At 46.9% G+C, this 25,313-nt stretch overlaps 3 protein-coding genes across 3 annotated transcripts; all 3 read right to left on the bottom strand.

Annotated features, from left to right (window-relative positions):
- Positions 1-97: 97 nt before the first annotated feature.
- LOC118851377 (galectin-1-like) lies at positions 98-1,931 on the bottom strand. Its single transcript, XM_036760818.1, has 4 exons — positions 1,905-1,931; positions 1,349-1,428; positions 756-927; positions 98-244 (listed from the first exon to the last, which is right to left on the bottom strand). Exons 1-4 carry the CDS (start codon positions 1,929-1,931, stop codon positions 98-100), a joined length of 426 nt encoding a protein of 141 aa, XP_036616713.1.
- An 11,184-nt stretch (positions 1,932-13,115) lies between these two features.
- LOC118851376 (tubulin alpha-1C chain-like) lies at positions 13,116-13,829 on the bottom strand. The gene has a single exon (XM_036760817.1). The coding sequence runs from the start codon at positions 13,827-13,829 to the stop codon at positions 13,149-13,151; it is 681 nt and encodes a 226-aa protein (XP_036616712.1). The 3' UTR covers positions 13,116-13,148.
- A 1,169-nt stretch (positions 13,830-14,998) lies between these two features.
- On the bottom strand, positions 14,999-18,111 carry LOC118851453 (galectin-1-like). The gene is made up of 4 exons (XM_036760912.1): positions 17,969-18,111; positions 16,306-16,385; positions 15,716-15,887; positions 14,999-15,212 (listed from the first exon to the last, which is right to left on the bottom strand). The coding sequence occupies exons 1-4, from the start codon at positions 17,987-17,989 to the stop codon at positions 15,066-15,068; spliced, it is 420 nt and encodes a 139-aa protein (XP_036616807.1). The 5' UTR covers positions 17,990-18,111; the 3' UTR covers positions 14,999-15,065.
- Between the last annotated feature and the right edge of the window lie 7,202 nt (positions 18,112-25,313).

Below are 25,313 nucleotides of genomic sequence, written 5' to 3'. Positions count from 1 at the left end.
AGAAAATGTCTGCTGCTATCATCACCAGCACATTTATTAGGAAGGAGAGAGCCCCAAGGGTCAAGAACAAGGTCTGCAGGCAGCTTGATGGGAGGGCTCATTGGAAGGACAATGATCTGAGGTTGAAGTCATGAGTGATTCCCAAGAAGTTGATTGATTCTAAGTTCAGACGATTAGGAAAAGTGTACTCGGAGCCATCAGGCAGCTTCAGTTTAAACTGCTTCCCTTCAAAGGTTATGTTAATCTGAATGAGGAGAGGGCACAAAGAGATGAACACAGAACCCTGGGTTTGGAGAGGGTTTGGAGAGGGGAAGACCTGGGTGCAAAATCCACCTTGAGACACTCACTACAAGACACTGTGTGACCTTGGGCAAATCATCCCTTCATTCTGAGTCTCAGTTTCCACCTCTGCAAAATGAGGGGATCAGACTAGATGCCCCTGTGGTTCTGTCCAGCTCTACATCTAGGGTCCTATTGTGTGTCCTGGGACAGCCCTAAGTCTTCTCTTATTGAATCGAGACCCCAGCCCTTCCCAACTCCCTCCCTTTCTCCCCAACATCTCCCCAGCTCAAGGGGTGCTGCACTTCTTGCTGTTGTCCTTTGGAAACCCACTAATCCCTTTCTTCCCCAGCTTTTCATCTTCTCCCCATCAGAGTTTGCTTCCAGGGCTCTTCTGTCAAGTAGAAGGACTGGATGAGATCAATCTCGGGTCCTTCTCATGAGCAACATTCCATGTTCTGATTCTGGGGTCTTACCTCTGCTGTGCTCCCTGGCACAAAGGGGAATTTTTTCACTTTTACTTCGTTGCCCCATATGTAATCATTCCTGGAGTTGTAGGCGATGATTTTGGTATCCTTAGCGTATTTGAAGCGTGGGTTGAAGTGGAGGCCAATGTTAGCTAAGTCCTTGCCCAGCTCAATTCTAAAGCTGTGAATAGAGAACACATCTCCATCATTAACATGGGTCCCAGAAACTTGGAAACCCATCTCTCAGAGAATTCCTGATCTAGAAGACCCCCAAAGGAACTCTTACCCAATCCTGCCTTGAAGCACCATGGTTTCTCTTCAGCAGTACCCCTCTTACCCCACCCTGGTTAATATGTGACCATGGTACATATCTTACTACCCCCAGAGACAGGGAACTCACTCCCTATCCGAACTGTCCATTCCAGTTCCTGGGAAGCTTCTGTTGGGAAGATTTTCCTGATGTTAAGTTCTAGCTCTGCCATTTAAGGATAAGTTCAAACCAGCTTGGTGCTTCTAGTCAGGGGTTACATGCAAGCAGATTGTAAAGGATTCGGCTCTCAACCAAGGCTAAGTTTTGTCTCATCCTTCCCATCTCCACTTACTCCTTGGCATCAGGTGGAATATCTCCCACTATATTTATGCAGACACCAGGTTGCAGGTCCAAGTGAGTGGCAAGCATTTCCTGAAAAGACCAAGGACAACAAGGTTAGGGTTGCCTGAGACCTGAGGAGACCCAGAGCTTCCAGCTGGCAGGGGCCACCCTCCAGGAAGGATCTAGGAAAGCAGACTCTTCCCAGGGTAGTTAGTGCTGAAGTGGGAGTCAGTCCCAGTTCTGTGACCTTGGGGAAGCCCCTTCATGTCTCTGGGCCTCAGTTTCCCTGTCTGTTGAATGAGAAACTAGCCTAGATGATTAACCAGTCCTCATTTTTCAGATCAGAAACTGAGGCTCAAAGAATCAAGATGTGACCTTTCCCAGCTCACACAAGTGAGCAACAGAATCATAACCAGAATCTAAGTTTTTCCTGGGTCTCAGGCCCATGCTCTCTCCATCCCACTGGCTGCCAACTTAGGCTGGCATTGCATGTGTCCTGGCACTTGGGCAAGGATAAAGAGGGAAGGGAGGACTATGGTGCTCTCTGGTAGCTAGGTAAGCCTTACCTTGCCTCCCCCACACTCCCCAGCCATTGTCCTTCCCTCCTCCCCATGCTCCCAGAGCTGTCCTCAGCTCATTAAATAGGGAAAGGAGTCCTCCCCAGGAAAGTTTTCAGGAAGATCTTCCCCCATTCCCCAGAACCAAGTCTTGGTTTTAGTCTAGGGCATGAGCCAGCCACGCCCAGGAATAGGGGAGTTGGCAAGGGAGGGGGAGGTTCAGAAAGAATGGGGAATCAAGGGTGACCTTGGCAGAAACTCTAAGGTCAAGAATTTATGTTCTCCTGTACCCCACCCCTTTGGGAGAAGGTTAAGGGAACCAGGGCAGCACAGGTATGGGTCTTTTCCTGTTCTAAATCAATGGAGAATTAATTAAGGGGCAGGAATCTTATGAGCTGGTTTCCTAGAGTAGAGGGAAATAGGGTATTTTTGAGATCATTTGGGCATTACTTTTAAAGGGGGCAGGACAAGAATTAGGAAAGACCTCAGGAATCAGTGCCTCTATGGGCCAGCTGATCTGCCATCTCCATTCTCCTCCCTTTCCAATGGAGCCTTCTCAGCCTGGACTCTTTCTGTACCATCCAGCTGGGTTGGAGTTAACTCTAAGACAGTCATTCATTCCAGAAAGTCTGATCCTCTGGCAGAAGATTCAGTTCTACTCACCCCACACTTCCACCTCGCCTCTTCTCCTTCACTCTCCACTCAAGGAAGTGCATTTCCCCACACCCTGCCCCCAACTGGGACCTTGCCCCTCAGAGCCAAGGGACACCCTAACCTTAATCCATGCCAAGTCCCACTTGCCCCTTACTCGCCTCTCCCCAGAGATCTCTCTGGATTTAGCAGCTTTTCAGAGAGAAGTTGCAAGGGTGAAGGCATAGAAGGGGCAGCCTGTCTGAAGTTTGGGGAGGTCTGGGTGGGAGGTTAGAGGAGAACAGACAGGAGCTCAGAACATATGGAGAGGGTGGTGGGGCTGGTTGTGCTCGAGCATCCCCACCCTTGCTTGAACACACTCTTCCCGAGTCTCCCTGACTTTTTCCAAGCTTCAACCCCAGGAGATCCCTAACTCTTAGACCCTCAGCCTACAACCAGGACAAGATTCCCCTCAGCCCATACCCTGGCCATGATGGAGGATGAGAAATTATCCTGCGATTCTCCTGGCTGCACTAGGTCCCCGAAGGATAACGTCCAGCTCCAACCGGGAGATAGTAACTAGGGGAGGTGGCCGGCCCTTCAAATAGACAGTTGGTCTCTGGGCTTCTGCTGAGTCCCCACCCCCAACCCCACCCCACTCCTCCCCTCTTACACTCTTCGCCCATACAGAGCAGACAAGGAAAGGGGGCCATATCTCAGGGGCTGAACCAGTCAAATTTTTGAAGTTTTTCTTGGAGGGGCAGCCAATCCAGGAAGAGACAATCCTTGGGTCACATCCCTTCCACATCAAGCTCTGTCCTTTTCTGGCCTTTCCTCCCACATCCAAAGCCCAAAACTCTCCTTTGCGGGGGGTGCGTTTGGGGCAAGTGGATCGGGGGATCCAATGGAAAACTGCTTTTAGAATGAACATGAATGTGATATTCTCAGGAGGTCAGGTGGAAGGAAGGTCATGTTCTGGTCTGGATGACAGTTAACTCCCTGCCTTGCAAAGGGGGAAATCCTAATCAGAGGATGTTGTAGGGTGGTGTGACCGAAGAAACTATCCAGTTTCTTAACCATTGAGCCCCTGGCATAACTTGGGCAGTGAGGAGCTGAACCAGGTCTTGTAGCCAGGTCCTCTGATCCCCTAGTCTACTGCTCTTTGCATCATATCACACAGTTAAACAGGAAAAATGAGATGCAGGGTAACTTATCTAGTTTACCAGAGAGTAACTTACCTAAGAGGGCGGTTTACTGAGCTTAAGTTGGTTCATTGAAGAATGAGGTGGGCAGGAGGAGGGAATGGAATCAGCTTGGTATCCATTTGGGATGAGGAATCAATTAATCTCTCCAATATCTTTGGACATCTCCCCTGGGGTCTGTGGTCATTTCCAGCCTTATTGAGCCCTTTTGGAGGTCCCCCAAGCCTCAGATTATAAGCAAAGTCTGGCAATGTGCCAGAAGCAGAGCTTTTGGTTTTCTGCCATGCTATCAAACAGTACTCTCTGCCCTGTCTATATTATGAGGCTGGAGGAAGGCAGACTGAGGGTCCTCAGAAAGTCCTGCCAAGCCAGCTCAAGGAAGGAGGTGTCAGGGACCGTAAGGGGCCCCCAGGGGCAGCCAGGGAATGGGACCCAGGCTAGTGGTTCCAGGTGACCTGTGACGCAGCCTCCCCTTAGATTCCCATAGACCCATCCCTGGAGTACGAGACCCAATGGAGCAGAGGTACAAGGTCAAGGTTTTGACGGTCCTGTGGTTCTATTGAACCAAAGTGGGATTGTTGCGGGGAGGGGATGGGGGAGCATGAGCCCCTTGAAGGAAAATAAGATTACAGGGGCTTGTGAACTTGGAGAAGAAAAAAGAAATTGCATCTTTATTTTCACTGAACTCTAATTGAAATGTACTGTTTCTTTCTATTTAAAAAAATACATTTTGAGTAGAACACCGGCCCTGGAGTCAGGAGGACCTGAGTTCAAATGTGACCTCAGACACTTGACACGCTTACTAGCTGTGTGACCTTGGGCAAGTCACTGAACCCCAATCGTCCTGCCTTCCCCCCTGCAAAAAAAGATAAAAATACGTTTTTCTCAGAAGGGTTCCACCAGACTGCCCAGAGGTCAATGACACAAACTAGTCAAAGGACCTCTTCTCTACGACTTTAAGTTTCAGAGAAGGTGCTGACTTGCATTTGGGGGATACTTTGGTCACCTGGGAGTTCCCTATACATACAATGCCATCTGAGATCGAGTCCCTGTCCCTATCCCTTAACAGAATCATCGAATTTCCACCTGGAAGGGATCTCAAGACATCTATTGAAATAAAATCTGAAACATTTCTCCCAAGTGGTCACTAGGCTCCTTCTGAAGACCCCAGACAATGGGAAAGTTACTCCCTATGGCATGCACTGGTTCCATTTCTGGACAGCTGCCATGGTTGGACTGAATGGAAAGGTCCCTCTGCACCTTTCCCCAATCCCTTCTGGTTCTGTCTCTGGGGCTGAGCAGGATCAGGCTCAATCGTCTCCTGTAGGTCAGCCCCTCTGTACCTGCAGGCAAGGCTCAGGTACCCAAGCCCAATGCCTCTAACTGTTCCTTCTCCCACCATCTGTCTCAAAGGTAAGAGAAGCACTCCATAAGACTTGGAGAGGTTGGGGAAACAGAGAGAGCCTCCCCAGGCAGAGGGAGGTCCCAGCAGTGACAGGGGCAGAACAGACAGAGCTCCCCTCCTCCCAAGCCCCCACCAACCCCCTCCCCTGATTCCTGAGCCTGATTCCAGCCTTTTCATCTCCCCCACAGTTCTGGCACCACCCCCTCCCCCACCCCCTGCCCTGCCAACTGTGTATATCTTCACTCTGAATCTCAGTTTCCTCCTGTATAAAAAGCAGATAACCATCCTTGCACCAACCCCCTCCCTAGATGTTATGGGTCAAAGATGAAATGACTAAGAAGACAAAGGCTGGGGCTTCCAAGCTTATTGATGTATTAAGCAATGCCTGGCAAATGCCCAACAAACCTTGATGAGGCCCCTTCCTCATCTTAGGACTGCACCACAAATACAGGGGAAGACAAATATTTTACATGAAAAATAATTAATCGAAAGAGGCCAATTAATTAACCAGTAACAATACAATATTAGGTAATCTGATGTCTAATTCCCCTCCAAGCTGGAAGGGTAAGAGTCAACAGATAGAATTTCCTGAATTCAGAAAAAGAGGTGTCCCATTCACCTCACACAAGCAAAGGAACGTGGAAACACCAACTGATTGATCAGTACAGGGCCACTTTTCAGATAAGACATTTAGGTTTCTTGAGATGTAGAATTGTGAGAAAGCTTCTTGCATTAGTCTTTGGATCTGACCAGGTTGCTGTTCAGTAGAACCGAGGTCATTAGTTCAAGGTCTCTAAGCAGCAGGGACAGGTCGTCCTTCTTTCCAACCACACAGGGCTAGGTTCAAACAATAAAATAAGGTTTTGTCCCAATTTCCACAATTGAAAAAGAAGTTTTCTCCCAAGAAAGAATGTGGACTAGACCCATAATTGAATGGAAAAGGAACTGGGCTAGCTCCAGCATTGGATCCCAAGATGGAGCCAGTGTAGTTCACTCAGTTCCCACAGTTAATCCCTTGCTTTCCTAATTCTCTCAATCTCCTCAATTCCTCCTTTTGATTCGTGGTGGAGGGGATAACTCACTCCTTTTCTGGATCTAAATATCTAAATTAAATCCATAAGGACTTTGGTAAATTCATAATCAGAATTTCCTAAGGCAGGTTCCAGATCGAACTACTTAGAAGACTTTTTTGAGAAGGGAGATTTCTATATTGCCAAGGTAACCAAGAAAACTTCAACATAAACATGAACTCCATAAAACAGAAGGACAAAGCAAAACAATATTGATGGTAAGTATTAACTAGGATTGAGTCTCCTCGTACCCTGGGCACCCACTCCCAATGTCCATCTAATCAGCATATGTTAAGTCCTATACTCCTCCTGTAGCCCTCTGGTGCCAGCAAATATCTCCTCTTGGACATTCTGGAAGAGGTCTCATTCTCAGGGCAGCTCTGAAGGGGCCTCTGTTTCCCTGGCTCCAGATCACTTGTAGAAGGTTCCTAGATAATTCTGTTAAAATTTGTCAGTAACAAAACTTCACACCATTTAGTACAGTCTCTGAAATTTGCTTCTTCAATCCTGAAACTTCAGAGAATTTCAGTTTTATATTCCACTTGCTGTTTCTTTCTTTACCTAAATCCTATACCTGATATAAGAATATTTAAAAAATCATAAGTGTCTGACTTGTAAAATGAACTCTTCTGTCTTCTAAAATTATCAAACAGATGCACTAAAAATGGGGAAACAGTGCTGTTTGGAGGGAAGTACTTTGCAAATGTTAACTCTCTCTAGAAATAGGAATTGGTCATATGAATTATTTGTGCCTGACTTGTGGTAAAGCCTTTTCAGCTTCTATTGGTCTATTCATCCACAGGTGGATGTGCTGTACCTCAACATAATGATGTCATTTTGGGTCTCTTCAAGAAAGAAGGACCACAACCAACCAAGGGAGGAAGTATATTTGAGTGTCCAGAGCCTTGAATGTGAAACTTCTGTCCCCCTTCCAGGGTCATGATCCCCATTCTACATAAAAGGAAGCTGAGGTTAATTACAGGTAGAGGAAACTCCTTGGCCACACAGCTAATGGGCAGTGCCAGGATTCTAACCCAGGTCTCTCCTACCTTCTCCTTCCTCACAGGTGAGACAGTGAAACCACAGGGGGTCTGGGAGGTCATCCACTCTCCTCTGCTTGATGCTTCTTCCCAGTCGGTGCTCTCTGACTGGTCGTAGTCATCCTTTCCCTTCAACAAATGACCATATGCTCTCAATGAAGGAGGCATTGGGTGACCTGTCCTGGGTCTGCCCAGCCTACCTAGGATGGCCACTAGAACCCCTCTAAGGCCTAATCTACCTTCAGGACTCAGTTTATTCAAACCCGAACTCCAGTGTCCCTGCCCTCAGCCCCATCTTCTCTTAGGGTTCTAGTTAGTTCCCTCTGCCTCTCATAAATCTCTACCTCTCCAGGGTTTTCCAGCACTTGAGGGCAATGGGGTGACAGTTTCAGGCACATGGGCCAACTGAGTATGGGCAGGATAGCTCTGAGTAAAGTCTCCATTCCCAAGGGATGGTCAGATACACATGAACATGGACAGATACACAGGAATTAAAACTTATTCAGTTCCATGTTCCTGGGGTGTGGAGGAGAGGGGAGTTGGGTATATTTAGAGGGGGTCATGGTGACCCCTCCTGAAACATCCTAAGACCTTAAAAAATAAATTCATATATAAACCAGTCCTGGGGAAGGGGGACAAGTGCATCAACAGTCCCAGGGAAAGAGATCAAAGGGCCCACCATGTGCATCACAGCCCTTGGGGAGCAGGGTTCTCTTTCCACTTAAATTCTGGGCAGTTGCAACATGGCCCCTTCAGTTGGTGCTCAGGGCACCCCCTCCCATTGGCCTACTAGAAGCTAGGACTTCAATGGATTACAGACTTTTGATTGATCCTTTAGGAGACAAGACTCAATGAGCCACAATGGGTGATGTTCCAGAACTTTGAACCTGGCTGATTGGCTCAGTTGAATCCAGGGACCCAAGCTCAACCCACTGGAGGGTGTGTGTGTATAGGAGAGGGGAAGCCCCTGAACCAGGCAGAAAAAGAGTGCTGGGAATTAATTGTGCAGAATGATCCCTTTGGATCATAGATTCAGAGCTGGAAGGGGCTTCGGGAGTCATTAAATCCAACACCTTCATTTTTACAGAGAAGGAAACTGAGCTACCCTGTACCTCCAGAGTCATAGCTCCTGGGCTTCGAGGAGAGAGAATGGGGAGAAAGAAGAGAAGTTAAAACAGCATCAACCCAGTTGGAGCTGAGAGAAGGGGGAAGTGGGGGTTGATCAGAGGGGTGAAGAGGAGGATATGTTGCCATTATAGAAATGGCACCCAGGAGAGGGAAGCAGGACGTACTGGTGGGGAGAGGACACCTAGCCCAACCTAATGAGAGCAGAGATAAGTAGGTCCCTTAGGGAGCTGGGAGGCAGGTCTTGACCTGCTGATCCCAGAAAATGGAGAATCTCTCTGTGTGTGTGTGTGTGTGTGTGTGTGTGTGTGTGTGTGTGTGTGTTGGGGTTGGGGGGAGGGAAGCATCCAAACTGGACCAGGATATGGCCACTGGGGAAGGGGTCATCTCATGAGAACAATGTAAAAGAGACTGGGGAGAAGAAATGGGAGTAAGATGACAGCCCATCCTCTTGGCTGCCCTGCATCTGCTCAGGTGTTCTCAGTCTCCAGCCCTGCTATCAAGTCTGCCATACTGTCCACTTAGTACTGGGCACCTCCAAACCCTCTCTGTCTCTCTCCCAGGGCTGGGCTCTGCTCAGGGAGACTGAGTCAATGTGAACTGAGTGCATCTCATGATCTAAGGCCATCATCTGACCCAAGAAACCAGGCTCAGACAGGTACTAAGGCTTGCCCTCAGCCAAACAGCCCATTCCCTGCATAGGCTGCCCTGGAGCTTGGCTTTCATCTTTGGACCTCCAGTCACCTGGAGGCTCTTTCCACCCAGGCTTGGGGGATCCATCTCATTGCTTTCTCTGACACTAGGCCTGGCCTGGAGTGACTGATCCCCAAATGTTTGAGAGCTGATTCTTGCTTTCTTGCCTCTTTGGTAGGAAGAAATACTGGAATTTATTATACTTCAGAGGAGGAAAGGAGGGAGCAAGGGCTCCCAGAAGGCACCTCAGAGGCTGTGTGGTCCAACTTCCTCATGTCACAGAGAAGGAGACTGAGGCCTGGGGAATGACTTGGGCCTATAGGAGCCAAGGTGTAGAGAGCTAGAAGGACCTTGGAGGCCAAGCTCTGCATTTTACCCCAAAGGAAACTGAGGCCCAGGAACTTCTCCAAGGTCATCTAGGCAGTGAACCCAAGACCTCTGACTCCAGAGCCAGTGACTGTCTTTCCACTCTCCTCCCATCTGGCCTCCAGACCTCTCTGAGCTTCCTTAGGCTGGTCCTCAGAGGGACACAGTGCTTCCCTGGTTTGTGTTCAATATCTTTCCAGAAGATGAGCTTGCCCCCGGTCTGTGCTCTGGCTCCCTCCCTTCACTGACATACAGAGGTTCCCCTGCACTTACTGTGGGAAATCCCTTCCCTATTGCTATTCAGGGTTTGTCTAGGACTTCTAAGTGCTCATCACCTTTTTGTGTTATGGCCGGGGCTCCTGACAATCTGGGGAAGCCTGTGGATGCCTTCTCAGAATAATGAAGTGGTGATATATTTTTACATTTTTTGAAAGGTTTAGTTTTTAAAATTTGTTTTTAACCTTATTTTTTAAAATTCTGAGTTCCAAATTCTCTCCGTCCCTCTGACACTTCCCTTACTCCAATTAAAAGGTAAGTGATATAGTATCAAATAGAATAATGGTTTTAAATATATTAAAAATGCAGAGTAATACTAGGATAACCAGAAGGTAGTGAGAATAAAGATGGCATTTTTCCCGTCTGAAAACTATGCACGGACCCCAGGTGGAGAACCTCTTTCCTAGAGAGTCACCAAAGGACCACTGAGGGGAAAGACCTTGTCCAGGGTCACTCAGCCACCCCTCCCAACTCCAAAGGCAGCTCTCTAACCCTCAGAGCAGGATAAGACAGACAATGGCAGGTGTTATCATCAAAATTTTTATTAGTCATAGAAGAGATTCAAGGGTCAAGAGCAGTCTGATGCTAGCTTGATTGCAGCGCTCATTCAAAGGCTATCTTTCTGACCTTGAAGTCGCCCCCAGTTTGTAAGTAGTTGATTACAGGTAAGTTAATGTCATTGAGTATCTTGAACTGAAAGTCATCAGACAGCCTCATAGTAATGTGCTTCCCTTCAAAGGTTATGTAAACCTGAATGGGGAGAGGTCAGAAAGAGATGAACCCCAAACCCTCCAATTTGGAGACAGGAAAACTTGGGTTTGAATTTTGCCTCAACAAACTTAGTATAAGCTATTGTGTGACCATGGGCAAAGCATTTGTTCATTCTGAGTCTCTGTAAAATGAGGGGGTCAGACTATATGGCCCCTGAGGTCCCCCCCCCCCGTTCTAAATCTAGGTTCCTATTGTATGTCATGGGACAGCCCAGCCTTCTCTAATCCTACTGAGACCATGACCCGTCACGATTTTCTTCCTTTCTCCCCCTACTCTAGCTCAAGGGCTCTTGGGCTTCTTTAAAAACCCACTGACCACTTCCTCCTTAGCTTTTCATCCTATCCCCTCGGAGTTTATTTCCAGAACTCTTCTGTCAAATGAAAATGGTGGATGAGATCATCTTTTTGGTCCTTCCCAGCTCAGACACTTCATGCTCTGATTCTGGGGTCTTATCTCCATCTTGCTTCCCAGAACAAAGGGGAAAAGGATCTCCTCATGCATTGTGCCCCAAAAGCTTCCCAGCATGGTGCTGTAGAGGATGACGTTGGTATTGTTTTTATAGTTGAAGCATGTGTTGAAGTGCAGGCCCATGTTAAGGTGGTCCTTGCCCAGGTTCTATTTAAATCTGGGAATGGAGAACACATCTCCATGATTGGCATGGTGCCATGAACCTTGGAAAACACCACTCAGAGAATCCCTGAGCCAGAAGACCCCCAAAGGGACTCTCACCCAACCCTGACCTGAAGCACTGTGTCTCCTTTTTGGCAGTACTCTTCCTATACCCACCCTCTCTGACAAGTGACTGGAGTGCATATTTTTACTACTTTCAGAGACAGAGAGCTCACTACCTATCTAAACTGTCCATTCTAGCTACTGGATATCTTCTGTTGGGAAGTTTTGCCTGATACTGAGTCCTAGCTCTGCTATCTGGGGATGAGAAAAAAACAAGTTTGATGCTTCTAATCAAGGGAACATGGCAAGCAGGTGTGTAAAGGGTTCAGCTCTGACCCATGGTTAAATTTCACTCCCCTCTCCCACTTACTGCTTGGCATTTGGTGGTATATCTTCTGTTATTTTTTACGCTCCATCAGGGTTGAATGTTCAAGTAATAGGTGATGATTTCCTGAAGAGACCAAGTAGAGCGAGGTTAGGGCTGCCTGGAAGTTGAGGGAACCTAGAGCACATGTTGGTGAGGGGCCATCTTTCAGGAAGGTTCTAGGAAAGCAGACTCTCCTCCAGGCTATTTTGAATGGGGAATAATGGAGAATCAAAGGTGACCTTAACAGAAGCTATCATGTAAAGAGACTTAGCTTCTCCTGCCTTTCCTTTTGGAGAAGCTTAAGGGAATCAGGACTGCACAGATATGGGGTCTCTTCTTGTTCTAAATGGTTTGAGAAGTAATTAGGGGGCAGGATAAGGGGAACCTTGTAAGCTGGTTTCCTAGAGCATAGGCAAGAAATGTATTTGTGAGGTTAATGGGGTTTTATCGTTAGAAGTGGGGAGGTAGAGTTTGGAAGAACCTTAGGCAGGAGTGGAGAACCTGCAGACTCAGGGTCACATGTGGCCTTCTAGGTCCTTGGTGCAGCCTTTTGACTAAGTCCAAGTTTTACAGAACAAATCCTTTTATTAAGGGAATTTGTTCTGTGAAGTTTGGATTCAGTCAAAGGATCACACTTGAGGACCTAGAGGGAATTTGTTCTGTGAAGTTGGGATTCAGTCAAAGGGCCACACTTGAGGACCTTGAGGGCCACATGTGGCTTCCAGGCTGCAGGTTCCCCAGTCTTGACCTAAGAAATCACTTGCTCCCATCCCACCTTCCATTTTCAGCTTCTCCTCTCTAATGAAACCTTCTCAACCTGGACTCTTTCTGTACCATCAGGCTGGGTTGGAGTTGACTCTGGAAGAGAGTCTTTCATTCCAGAAAGTCTGATCCTCTGGCAGAAGATTGATCTCTGCCTATCTGGCCCCTTTCCCTATTCTCTTCACTCCCAGAAGGGGCTTCCCTCACACCCTGCCCCTCCCCAATCCCAGGAAGATGTAGCCCCGCAGAGCCAGGGAACACCTTTACCTTAACCCATGCCAAGTCCCATTTTCCCTTGCTCGCCTCTCACCAGAATCTCTCTGGACTTACCAGCTCGTTAAAGACCTTGGGATCAGTAGCCAGGGATATCTGACAGTTTCAGGGGTTAGGGGCAGTGCAGGGAGGGCTGGGAGGGTCAACCTATAGCAAGATCACCGTGGGGAATAGAGAAAGATAGAGAAAAAGAGCCCCAAGCCATACAGAATGGAAAGGTGGAGCATCCCAACCCTCTCCGGAAAATACCCTTCTCAAGTCTCCTGATTCTTTCCAAACCCCAACCCCAGAGGATCCCTCAACCCTGGACTTCAGCCTATCCTCTGGACAAGGGCACCCGCAGCCTATACCCTGGGGCACTCATGCTGGCCATGATGAAGGATGCAAAATGCCCCTGCGATTCTCCTGGGTCCCTGAAGCACAGTGTCCAATTCCACCCCAGAGATTCAAGGAAGTGTCAGACCTTTCACATAGATGGTCCAATTCTGGGCTTCAGCTTTTTTTTTAGAAGCAAAACTTTTATTGACATTTAATGATCCCAGAGGACATTTTCACAGAACAGAAAAAAAGACCTAGTATAAAGAAAAAGATAACATACACATCAATATTCCTCGCCTTCATCTTCCCCATCAGCATTATCTGCTCCAACCTCCTCATAATCTTTCTCCAGGGCAGCCGTATCCTCCCATGCCTCAGAGAACTCTCCTTCCTCCATGCCCTCCCCCACATACCAATGGACAAAGGCACGCTTGGCATACATCAGATCAAATTTGTGGTCTAGGCCAGCCCAGGCCTCAGCAACGGCTGTAGTGTTGCTCAACGTGCACACAGCCCGCTGTACCTTGGCCAGGTCACCACCAGGAACCACAGTGGGAGGCTGGTAATTGATGCCAACCTTGAAGCCAGTTGGGCACCAATCCACAAACTGGATGCTACGTTTTGTCTTGATGGTGGCAACAGCAGCATTGACATCTTTGGGAACCACATCACCACGGTAGAGCAGGCAGCAAGCCATGTATTTACCATGGCGAGGGTCACATTTCACCATCTGGTTGGCAGGCTCAAAAGAAGCATTGGTGATCTCTGCTACAGTCAGCTGCTCATGGTAAGCTTTCTCAGCAGAGATGACTGGAGCATATGTGACCAGAGGGAAATGGATATGGAGATAGGGCACCAGGTTGGTCTGGAATTCTGTCAGATCAACATTCAGGGCACCATCAAAACGGAGAGAGGCAGTAATGGAGGACACAATTTGGCTAATAAGGCGATTCAGATTCTCCATCACACCACTCCAACTCTTTCCCCACTCCCCACCCCACACCCTGCCCTGTCCTCCAGCACTTTTCACCAGTATTGAGGGCAAAAAGGCTTATCTCAGGAGCCAGGTCTGCTGGATTTTTGAAAGCTTTCTTAGAAGGCCAGCCAATTTATGTGTAGACAAAACTTTGGCCACACCCTCTCCACATCAAGCTTCGTGCTTTGTTTTAGTCTTATTCCCCATATCCAAACCCCTCAAACTGCCGTCTGGGGGATGGGGTTAAGCAGTGTGGTAGAGAGATTGTATGAGCCAATGGAAAACTATGTTTAAAATGAACTGGAATCTGATATTGTCTAGCAAGTTGAAGGAAAATCGGCCCTCTTGTCTGGAGGAGAGTCAGCCCCCTGGCTTCCCAAGAGTCCATCTGAAGGGGGGACATCCTAATCAGTCCAGATCATAGTTTGGAGGGACCAAAGAAACCATCTGTTTCTTAACCAATGGGGAAACTGAGACCCTGCCGCATTCGAGAAGAGCCAGCAACTTAGTAAGACAACACAGGAAAATTTATAGTGTAATGATGCTGATTACACAACAGGAATTATGAATATTAAAAAGGCAGGGGGAGTTGTTAAGGGATTACGTAACAGGTGAGGGGTCCCTTCTATGGTTTGGTGGTCAAACATGCAGGTTGGGCTGCTTTCTGATTGACTATTGTGGTCCTGTCTGGTCAAGATGTTAGGTATTGTAGTCTTGTCTTGGGCTAAGTGGATAATGTGATTGTGGTTCAGTACAAGGACAGACCTATTCAAACATGTGAATGGGATCTGGTGGCAGTGGCTAGCTAGGGGCAGTGACTGTATTGAGTCTGGGGGCCTGGGCTGTGGTTAAAGCCAGATTCTGTGGTTAAATCAGGGCATGTCTACTGTTCAGTGGGGCCCATAGGGAATTTAGAATTAGGGCTGGGGGAAGCTTTATTAGGATTCCATCACTAGTAAACCAGAAGTTAGTGAGAATAAAGATGGCATTTTTTTTCCCATCTGAAAATTACCCATGGATCCCAGGTGGAGAACCCTGGTCCTAGAGAGTCACCAAAGGACCAGTGAGGTGGACAGATTTGTCCAGGGTCACTCAGCCACCCCTCCCAACTCCAAACCCAGACCTCTATCCCCCAGACCAGAATAACACAGAAAATGTCAGCTGTTCTCACCATCAGCACTTTTATTCATAAAAACAGGGCTCCAAGAGGCTTGCCTGGAGGGCTCATTCAAAATCCACCTTTCTGACAAGGAAGTCACCATAAATTATTATGTAGTCTATCTGATGTAAGTTGAGGCGATTGGGGAAAGTAAACTCATAGCCATTATGCAACGTGATTTTAAACCGCTCTCCTTCAAAGTCAAAGTACACCTGGATGGGGAGAGGGCAGAAGGAGCTGAACCCAGAGCCCTGGGCTTGGAGACAGGAAGATCTGGGTTCAAATTCCAACTCAAGACATTTATACAAGACCCTGTGTGACCTGGGGCAAAAGATTTCTCCATTCTGAGTCTCAGTTTCCTATTCTATAAAATGAGGGGGTCAGACTAGATGGCCATTGAGGTTCTCTCCAGCTCTACATCTAAGGTCCTATTTTGAGTCCTGGGATATCCCAGAATCTACTCTCCTCCTATTGCAACAACAGCCCTTTACAACTCCTTCCCTTCTCATCCCCACCCCCACTATAGGTCAAGGGATGCTGGGATTCTTGCCACTGACATTTGGAAACCTGCTGACCTCTTTCTCCCCTAGCTTTTCATCTTTTCCCCATCAGAGTTTGCTTCCAGGCCTCTTCTGTCAAATACTGGGGGTGGATAAGAGCATCCCTCAGGTCCTTTCCAGCTCTAATATTTCATGCTTTGATTCTGGGGTCTTACGTCAATTGTGCGCATATGCTCGTAGGGGAAGTTGGTGATCCTTTGTTCTGCAGCCCAATGGCCCTCGTGCTTTGAGTTACAGACAATGATTTTCCGATCTGTAGCATAGTTGAAGCGTGGGTTGAAGTGCAGGATAATGTTGTCTTCATCCTTGCCCAGGTTAATGGCAAACCTGGGAACCGAGAACACATCTCCATCATTGCCATGGGGCCCAGAGCCCTGGAAACTCCCCCTCAGAGAGTGCCAGAATTGAAGACTCCCAAAGGGACTCTCATTCAATCATGACCTGAAGCACCATGGCTTCCCTTCTGCAGTCCCCTCCTAGGACCACCCTGTTTAACAAGTGACTGTGGAACACATTTTTGCTACCTCTAGAGACAGGGAGCTCACTACCATCCAAACTGTCCATTCCAGTTCCTGGGAAGCTCCTGTTAGGAAGTTTTCCCTGATGCTGAGTCTTGGCCCTGCCACCTGGGGCTGAGGCAGAACCAGCTTTGTGGTGATCAACAAAGGGTCAAGTGCAAGCTGGTGTGTAAAGGATTCAGCTTGTATCCAGGGTTAAATTTTGTGTTATCCTTCTCATATCTCACCTTTCAGCAGCAGAATGTATATATCCCTTTACTTTTATACGAGCTCCAGGTTGGAGCTGCAACCGTTTAAGCTCCAATTCCTGACAAGACCAAGCAGAGTAAAGTTAGGGCTGGCTGGGAGCTGAGGGGACCCAGAGCTTCTAGTTGGGGTGGGGCAACCCTCCAGGAAGTTTCTAGAACATCAGACTCTCTTCCAGGCTAGTTAGAACTGAAGTGGGGATGAGTCCCAGTTTTGTGACCTGGGATCATGTCTCTGGGCCTCAGTTTCTCCATCTGTTAAATGAACTAGCCTGGAGTCTATTCCTCATTTGGCAGATCAGGAAACTGAGGCTCCAAGAAGCAAGAGGGGACCTATCCCAGGTCACACAAGTGAGCTACAGAATCAGAAGTGGAATCCAAGTTTTTCTTGAGTCCCAGGCCTACGTTCTCTCTGTCACACTGGCTACCACAGCACAATCTGTGGCTCGCATCATATGTATCATGACACATGAGCTAGGATGAAGGGGGAAGGTAGGAACTTGGTGCTACCCCAAGGGCAGGAGATATACCATAGCTCCACCTGGTAGCTAGGTAAGCCTTATCTTGCCTCCCCCACACTCCCCAGCCATTGTCCTGTCCTCCTCCTCATTCTCTCAGAGTCACTTAGCAGGGAAGGTAGTCCTCCCCAGGGAAGTTTTCAGGGAGAGCTTCCCCCATTCCCCAGAGCCAAACTTTGGTCCCAATCTAGGGCAGGAGTCAGTGGTGCCGAGGAATAGGGGAGCTGGCAAGGGAGGGAGAGGTTCAGAAAGACCGGGGAATCAAGGGTGACCTTGGCAGAAACTCTAAGGTCAAGAATTTAGCTTCTCCGGTCCCCTGCCCCTTTGGGAGAAGGTTAAGGGAACCAGGGCAGCACATTCTTAATTGACAGAGAAGTAATTGGTGGGCAGGGGGAGAGGAATCTTATGAACTGGTTTCCTAGAGCAGGGGCAAGAAGTATATAATTCAGTCTAGTTTTTAAAGGGGCAAGACTAGAATTTGGAAGGATCTATGGAATTACTTGCCCTCTGCCCCACCCCAAATTCTATCTCAGGCCTCCTATTCCAATGGATGCTCCTCAGCCTGAACTCTTTCCATACAATCCGGCTCGGTTAGAGTTAAAGTCTGATCCTCTGGCCGAAGATCCATCTCTACCCACCTCCTCCCTTTCCTTCTCAATTCCAGGAAGGGGATTCCCCCACACGCAATCCCTCCCCCACATCCAATCCCCGCCCCGCACCCATGTAGATGTAGCCCCTCACAACCATGAGACAGCTTAACTCTAACCCATGCGAAGTCCCACTTCCTCCTTGTTCCCCTCTCCTCTCCCCCCAGGATTTGTCTGTACTTACCAGCTTGTGAAAGACCTTGGATCAGCAGGCAGTTAGAGCCGACAGTTTCGAGGTGGGGGGTGGGGATGGAAGGGGCAGCCCTTGTAAGGGCTGGGAAGATCAGGAAAGAGGAGAAGGGAAAGGTGCCCCTGCCCATCTGGAGAGGAAGGTTAGAGCGTCGCCACCCGCTCGCAAACTCAGCGCCCTAGAGCCTCCAGAATCCGTTCCAAGCGCCACCCTAGAGGATCCGCCACCCTTGCACCCTCAGCCTACACCTTGGACAAAGACACCCGCAGCCTATACCCTGGCGCACTCACGTGGTACGAAGACTTATTCATTCTCTTGGCTGCGCTGGGTCGCCGAAGGACAACGTACAACTCCAACCCAGAAATGGTAACTCAGGGCCGTGTCGGACCCTTCAAATAGACGGATGGGTTCTGGACTACTGCTGAGGCCAGAGCAAACACCCCACCCCAGTCCCGCCCCTTGAAACTTTTCGCCAAGCTGCAGCACCAAAGGCGAGGGTGGCATATCAGGGGCGGGGCCGGCGGAAGTTTTGAAATCTTTCTTGTAAGGTCAGCCAATCAAGGTGGTGACACCCCTGTGGACACACCCCCTCCTCATCAAGCTCCATTCTTTTCTAGCCTTTTTCCCATATCTAAATCCCCCAAACTGTTCTTTAGGGGATGAGGTTGGGGCGAACGGTAGAGAGATTGGGGGACCCAATGGAAAACTAGTTTTAGAATGAACGATAACCTGATGTTGGCGGGAAGAGGCTGGGGAGGATACTCTGGAGGGAAGGCCATAGCCTGGGTGTGGGTGAGAGTCAGCCCCTTGGCCTCCAAAGAGTCCATCTGAAGGAGGAAATCCTAATTAGACGATGGCAAAAGGTGGGGAGATCTAAGAAACCATCTGGTTTCTCAGCAAGTATGGAAACTGAGGCCCTGGGGTCATTTGGGCCTGAGGAGCTGTGCCAGGACCTCTTCCCAGGCCCTGTGATCCCAGGTATGCTAGCTTTTCCTACTAGGTCCCAGGTTAGGGGCCCTAGGAAGCTTGTGACACCACCCCCACCCCAGCACCCACAGACTCCTCTCCTGACACTGAGACCAATGAAACAAAGGTGCAAGGTCCCAGGGCACAGGCCCCTGTGATTCCAGGGAACCAACGGAATTAAACCAATGGGGGATTGTAGGGGGAGGGGAAGAGGGGGAATGAGCTCCCTGAGCAAAAAGAAGGGATCTTCTCTTCCATCTTGCTTCCTCTTTCACTCTTGTCTCTTGCTCCTCTCAGGAAGGGGACCTGCAGCTGCAAGACACTTCAACTCTTTGATCCTCAGTTTCCTCATCTGTAAATTGGGATCCTAATAGAATTAAAAGTAGGGCATCATAATAGATAGAGATCCACTCCTTCAAAGTCAAGAAGATCCAGGTTCAAATCTTACCTCCCAAGTCACCTAACTTCTTAGGGCTTGAGGTCACCCTCTAAGATAGAGGTTCTTAACCTGGGGTTCACAGGTCTCCCTGGGGTCCATGGATATATTACAAGGGGTTTGCAAACTTGGAGATGAAAAAAGAAATTGTCTCTTTATTTTCACTGAACTCTAAGGAAATGTTCTATTTTCTTCTACTATTAAAAAGCACAATTTTCTCAGAAGAGCTTCACCAGATTGCTCAGAGGTCAGTGACTAGTCAAAGGATCTCTACTCTGAGACTCTAAGTTCCAGAAAATGTGCTGACTTGTATTTGGGGTAGTTCCCTATACATACAGCATCATCAGAAATCTGGTCCCTGTTCCTAGCCCCTTACAAAGTCATCAGATCTGCTCTTTGAACTGACCTTACAAATATATTTAAATAAAATGTTTTTCTGAAACACCCCCCCTCCCCAAACGGTCATTAGGCTCCCTTTGAAGACCTCTGACAATGGGAAAGTTACTCCCTATGGCATCAACTGGTTTTACTTCTGGCAGCTCCCATGGTTGGAATGAATGGAAAGGTCCCTCTGCACCTTTCCCCAATTCTTCCTGGTTTTGCGTCTGGGGCTGAGCAGGATCAGGCTCAATCTTCTCCTGCAGGACCGCCCCTCTGTACCTGCAGGCAAGGCTCAGGTACCCAAGCCCAACACCTCTAACTATTCCTTCTCCCACCATCTCTCTTGATGGTAAGAGAAGCACTCCATAAGATTTGGAGAGGTTGGGGAAACAGAGGGAGCCTCCCCAGGCAGAGGGAGGTCCCAGCAGTGAGAGGGGCAGAACAGACAGAGCTCCCCTCCTCCCAAGCCCCACCAGCCCCGAGCACCTCACATCCAGAGCCTGACTGCAGCCCCTTCATCTCCCCCTCAGTCCTGGCATCACCCCCTCCCCCACCTCCTACACTGCCAGCTGTGTGACCTATGGGTAAGTCATATCTCCACTCTGAATCTCAGTTTCCTCCTCTACAAAAAGGAGATAAAAATCCTGGCACCAAATCCCTTCCTAGTTCTTACGGGTGAAAGATGAAAGCTGGGGCTTCCAAGCTTATTGATACATTAATCGATGCCTGGCAATTGTCCAACAAACCAGAACCAAACCCCTTCCTCATCTTGGGATTGCACCACAAATACAGGGGGACACAGATTTTTGTACATAGAAAATAACTAATCAAATTAAGCCAATTAATTTAAAAGAATCAATACATTAGGTAATCTGATTTCTAATTGGAGGCAAGATTAGGAACTTTCAAGTTGGGAAGGGAACAGTCAACAGGTGCTATTCCCTAAATTCAGAAAAAGAGGTGTTCCCTCCCCCCAAATGTCTTTATACAATCAATGGAATGTGGAAACACTAAATAATTGATTGGTGCAGGGACAGTTTTTGGAATATAGGTTGCTTGACATACAGAATTGTGGAATCTTTGGATGTGACCAGGTTTCTGGTCAGAATAACTTAGGTCCTTAGCTAAGGGTCTCTAAGCAGCTGGGAGAAGTAGTCCCCTTCACCATCCATGTAGGGCTCTGTTCAAATAATACAATAAGGTTTCCTCCCAATTCCCACAGTTGAAAAAAAAAGTTTTTTTCCCAAGAAAGAATTTGAACTAGACCCATAACTGAACAGAAAGGGAACAAGGCTAGCTCCAGAATTGAATCCCAAGATGGAGTCAGTGTAGTGCACTCAATTTCCAGAATTAATCAGTTGTCCTAATTCACTCAATTCCTTCAATTTCCCCTTTTGATTGATGTTGGAGTAGAAAACCCACTTCTCCCCTGAGTCATTTATCTATAAGTTAAATCCATAAGGATTTTCATAAATTAATAATCAGAATTACCCAAGTCAGGTTACACATCAAACTACTTAGAGGGCAGAAAATGTACTCATTTTGAGAAGGGATATTTACTTGTCACCAAGGTAACCAATAAAATGTCAACATAAACACTAACTTCATGAAACAGGAGGCCAAAGCAAAAAACAAGCTATGATCAATATTAAGTAAGATCTAGTCTCCTTGTATCCTAGTAAGTCCCTCTGTGTCCATTTAATCAGCATATATATATATATATATGTACATATATATATATATATATATTTAAATTTCCACAGTAGTCATGTTGTGAAAGAAGAGTCAGAATAAAAGGGAAAAAACCACAAGAAAGAAAAAAAAAGAGAGAAAAGAATGTGATCCAATCTGCATTTAGACCCCATAGCTCTTTCCCTGGATGGTGGATAGCATTTTCTATTACGAGTCTTTTGGAATTATCTTAGATCATTGTATTACAATCAGTATATTTTGAATTCCAGATGTCTCGTGTAGCCTGGAATAGGTCTCATTCTTAGGGCAGCTTTGAAGGAGGCTCTGTTTCTCTGGTTCCAGATCACTTGTAGATGATTCCTAGATAATTCTGCCAAAATCTTCCAGTAACAAAACTTCATACAATTTAGTACAGTGTCTTAACTTTGGTTCTTCAATTCTGAAGCTTCAGAGAATTTCGGTTTGTATATACCACTTGCTGTTTATTTCTTTAACTAAATCCTTTACCTGATATAAGAATCTTAAAAAATTTATGTGTCTGACTTGTAAAATGAACTCTTCTGTCTTTTAAAGTTATCAGGTACTTTAAAAATGGGAAAATAGATTATTGTTTGTAGGGAAGTACTTTGCAAATGTTAATTCCGTCTAAAAAAAGTAGCTGATCATATGGACTATTTGTGCCTGACTTGTAGTAGACCTTCTGAGGTCAGATTAGTTTAATCAGCCACAGTTGGACACACTGTACCTTGATCCCAGCATAGTGATGTCATTTAGGTCCCTTTGGAGAAAAAAGAACAGTCACCAGCTAGTTCAGGACCTCAGCTGACTTCTGTCTAGGGGAGGATATTTTCTTCCCTGGCAAATAAAGGCTAGCTTACTGAAGTCAGAGCTAGATATACATCTTTCTGGAGTGGCCTCAGTGAAGGGGAACACTATGAAGCTGGTGGGTTTTGCAATCTAAGCTAACATAGCCAGCAAGCCTGCATGCCTTCCAAAAGGGGTGAATGACAGGCACATGACAATCCAATGGCCACTTGCAAGAAAGGACCACACCATCATCATCGGTACCTCTGCTCCCACCATGATGAACCTTAATGAGGTCAAAGAAAAATTTATGAAGGACCAGAGATCCGCATAATCAATCTGGCAAAAGAGGACAAGTTTATGATTCAAGGTGATTTTATGATTGGCACAAACTATCAAACATGGCAGGGAGTCCTTGGGAGGAATGGAGTTGAAAACAGCAACAGCGCATCAATGGTCACCTGCTGCTGAAAGCTTGTGAGTCTCATGACCTTCTCATCACCACCACTGTTTTCCATTTATCAAATGCAATAAAACTTCATGGATACACACTCACAGCAAACATCGGCATTTAATAGTCTTATGTCATCATAAGGAGAAGAGATGGATAGTATGTAAGAGTGACAAAGATGATGTGTGGTGCAGAGTGCTGGACTGATCATAGACTTATCTTCTCAAGCTAAATATTCACATTCAACAAAAGGAGGGACCCCAAGGCAAGATGACTACCAGAAGACTTAATGTCAGCAGATTAGAGCACTTCTCTGAACATGAACAATTTGTTGCTAACTTGGAGAGAAAGTTGACCCAATATACAATTGGCATAAGTGAGTAGAAAAGGAATGAGCAGCTTTCAGAGATTTGGTGTACAATACTGCATTTACTCATCAGAACACTCACAAACACCAAGCTTGTTTTGATGAGAATGACAGGGAAATTCAGAAGCTGCTAAATGAAAAACATCAAAAGGGAAGTACAAATGAAGCTTAGAGAGACGCAGAATTCTTGGCTCAGTTAAGATGGCAGATGAAATTCAGTTTTAGATTGATAGTAGCTACCCAAAGTTATGATTCCCTGAAAGCTATTTATAGGTCAAAGACACGTGGTACATATCTACTACTCAGTGCTAAGGGAACCACATTGATTAGTAAAAAGGACACGTTCCTGGAGAGATGGACTGAATACTTCCATAGTGTTCTCAACAGACCATCATCAATCAATGCTGAAGCCACTGACTGTATACCTAAGGTTGAAGTCAATCCCTCTCTAGTCAAATTTCTGACTGAAGAAGTTTTGAATGCCATTAGTCTTCTCCTCTGTGGCAAAGTGCCTGGTGCTGATTCTATTCCAACAGAGACTTACAAGGTGTGTGTATGAGTGTGTGTGTGTGTGTGTGTGTGTGTGTGTGTGTGTGTGTGTGTGGTGTCCATTGCTCATAAAAAAGCTGGCTGAAATCTTCCAGGTTATATAGCAAAAAGATGTTATCCCCCGGGAGTTCAATGATATTTCCATTGTCAATCTTCATAAATGTAATGGAAATAGATTGTCTTGTGACAATCACACAGGGTGGGAGGGAGTATCTCTCTTAGTCATTGCTGGCAAGATTCTTGCCAGAGTTCTCCTTAATAGGCTGATCCTCCACCTGGAAGATGGTCATCTACCTGAGAGCCAGGGTATAGATTCAGAAAGGGCTTCAGAAAGGGCCGAGGAACAGTTGAGATGGCGTTTGCTACCGAACAACTCCAGGAGAAATATGATGAGCAGAACAGAGGTCTGGACACAACATTCATCGATCTGACCAATGACTTTGATACTGTTAGTGGTGAGGGCTTATGGAAAATCATGGCAAAATTGTAGTTGCCCAGAGAAGTTCATCAATCATGCCAATTCCGTGAGGGCATGCTCACCTGGGGTGCTCGCATGCTTTTTAGCATGATGTTTCACCAATGCTGTCAGATGCCTTCAATGAGGATGAATACAGTATCAAGGTCAGCTACAGCACTAAGGGTAAATTATTTAATTTGAAAAGGCTACAAGCCAAGGCTAAGATGGAGGGAGAGTTGATGCATGATTTTTTGTTCACAGATGATTGTGCACTCAATGTGGCCTCTGAAGCAACAAAGAACAGGTCAGTTCTCTGCTGCTTGTGCTCATTTTGGCCTAACAATTAACACCAAGAAAACACAGGTTCTCCACCAGCCACCACATCCGTGCACGGAACCAGTGGTCATAGCTAGAAGCTTTGAATACTGTGGATAAGCTCACTTACCTTGGCAATTGTAATAGTAATTAAGGCGGGACTTTTTGCTGTTGACTTTTAATGATTCTGGCCTTTGTTTGAATGGGGCAGATAAAGTGGGATGTTTTTGTATTGCACTGAGACAATTGGGAGTCATTGATTTGCATCTGATGTGATACTGGGGGTGGGAAACTTTTCCACACCCAGCCTGGGTGAGGTCCAGGCCCTCGGGGGCCGAACAGGATATATAAAGGTAGAGGCTGGCATTCTCTCTCGGAGCTCTGAGCCACAGCAAGAATGGCTCTTGTCTCTGGGCCAGCAGTTGTAACGAGCTCCCTGACTGAACACTCAGATGTTGATAACTATGAATTCTGTATGCTCTGAAGTTCAGGGTGCTGGCTTTTCCCCCTAAACTAAGTGAATGATATTTGTATGCTGGATTAAAGTAAGATTGTTAACCCCTTAACGTTGCTTTCCTTAGTAAAGCAGATCAAAAAGACCTGGGCTTTTGCAGCATTCTGTGTGCTGGTTGTTGTTGGTTTTACACCCTGACAGCAGCTGCTAGCTGGATTGTTGATACAGCAGTATACTTTCCAGGGATGTACACATTGCTAATGAGGTTCACACATGCATTGCCAGAACTAGTTCAGTGTTTGGGAGACATCACAGGAAAGTATGGGAGAGAAGAGGCATCAGACTGACAATCTAACTGAAGGTCTACTGAGACCCTGTGATGACCTCATTGTATGCCTGTGAAACCTGGACAGTATACCAGCACCAGGCCAGGAAATGGAATCTCTTCTATTTGAATCATCTTACCAGGATTCCTAGAAGGATCAGCTTGCACTGATCAGTTCAGCAGTACAGATGGGGGCACCTTGACTTCAACATAGTGATGTCATTTTGGGTCTCTTCAAGAAGGAAATACCACGACCAACCAGGGGAGGAGGTACCTGTGGGTGTCCAGAGCCTTGAATGTGACACTTCTATCACCCTTCCAGGGTCAGGATCCCCATTCTACAGAAAATGAAACTGAGGGTCATTATGGGCAGGTGACATACTGGGTCACACAGTTGAAGGGCAGTGCCAGGATTCTAATCCAGGTCTCTCCTACCTT

The sequence above is a fragment of the Trichosurus vulpecula genome, chromosome 5 (assembly GCF_011100635.1).
Source record: "Trichosurus vulpecula isolate mTriVul1 chromosome 5, mTriVul1.pri, whole genome shotgun sequence".
In the NCBI taxonomy this organism is placed as follows: domain Eukaryota; kingdom Metazoa; phylum Chordata; class Mammalia; order Diprotodontia; family Phalangeridae; genus Trichosurus; species Trichosurus vulpecula.
The sequence above is the reverse complement of the archived record's forward strand: the minus strand, read 5'-3'. Positions and strand labels throughout refer to the sequence as shown.

Bases quoted from the DNA above. Each gene is read 5' to 3' on its own strand.
- LOC118851376 (XM_036760817.1), bottom strand. From the start codon at position 13,829: ATGGAGAATCTGAATCGCCTTATTAGCCAAATTGTGTCCTCCATTACT.
- LOC118851453 (XM_036760912.1), bottom strand. From the start codon at position 17,989: ATGAATAAGTCTTCGTACCAC. The intron at 15,888-16,305 runs GTGAGATATGAG...CTCGGTTCCCAG, and splicing joins ATACATTCTGCTGCTGAAAG to GTTTGCCATTAACCTGGGCA. The intron at 15,213-15,715 runs GTAAGACCCCAG...CTCCCCATCCAG, and splicing joins AGCATATGCGCACAATTGAC to GTGTACTTTGACTTTGAAGG.
- LOC118851377 (XM_036760818.1), bottom strand. From the start codon at position 1,931: ATGGCTGGGGAGTGTGGGGGAGGCAAG. The intron at 928-1,348 runs GTAAGTGGAGAT...CTCTATTCACAG, and splicing joins ATTCCACCTGATGCCAAGGA to CTTTAGAATTGAGCTGGGCA. The intron at 245-755 runs GTAAGACCCCAG...CTCCTCATTCAG, and splicing joins TGCCAGGGAGCACAGCAGAG to ATTAACATAACCTTTGAAGG.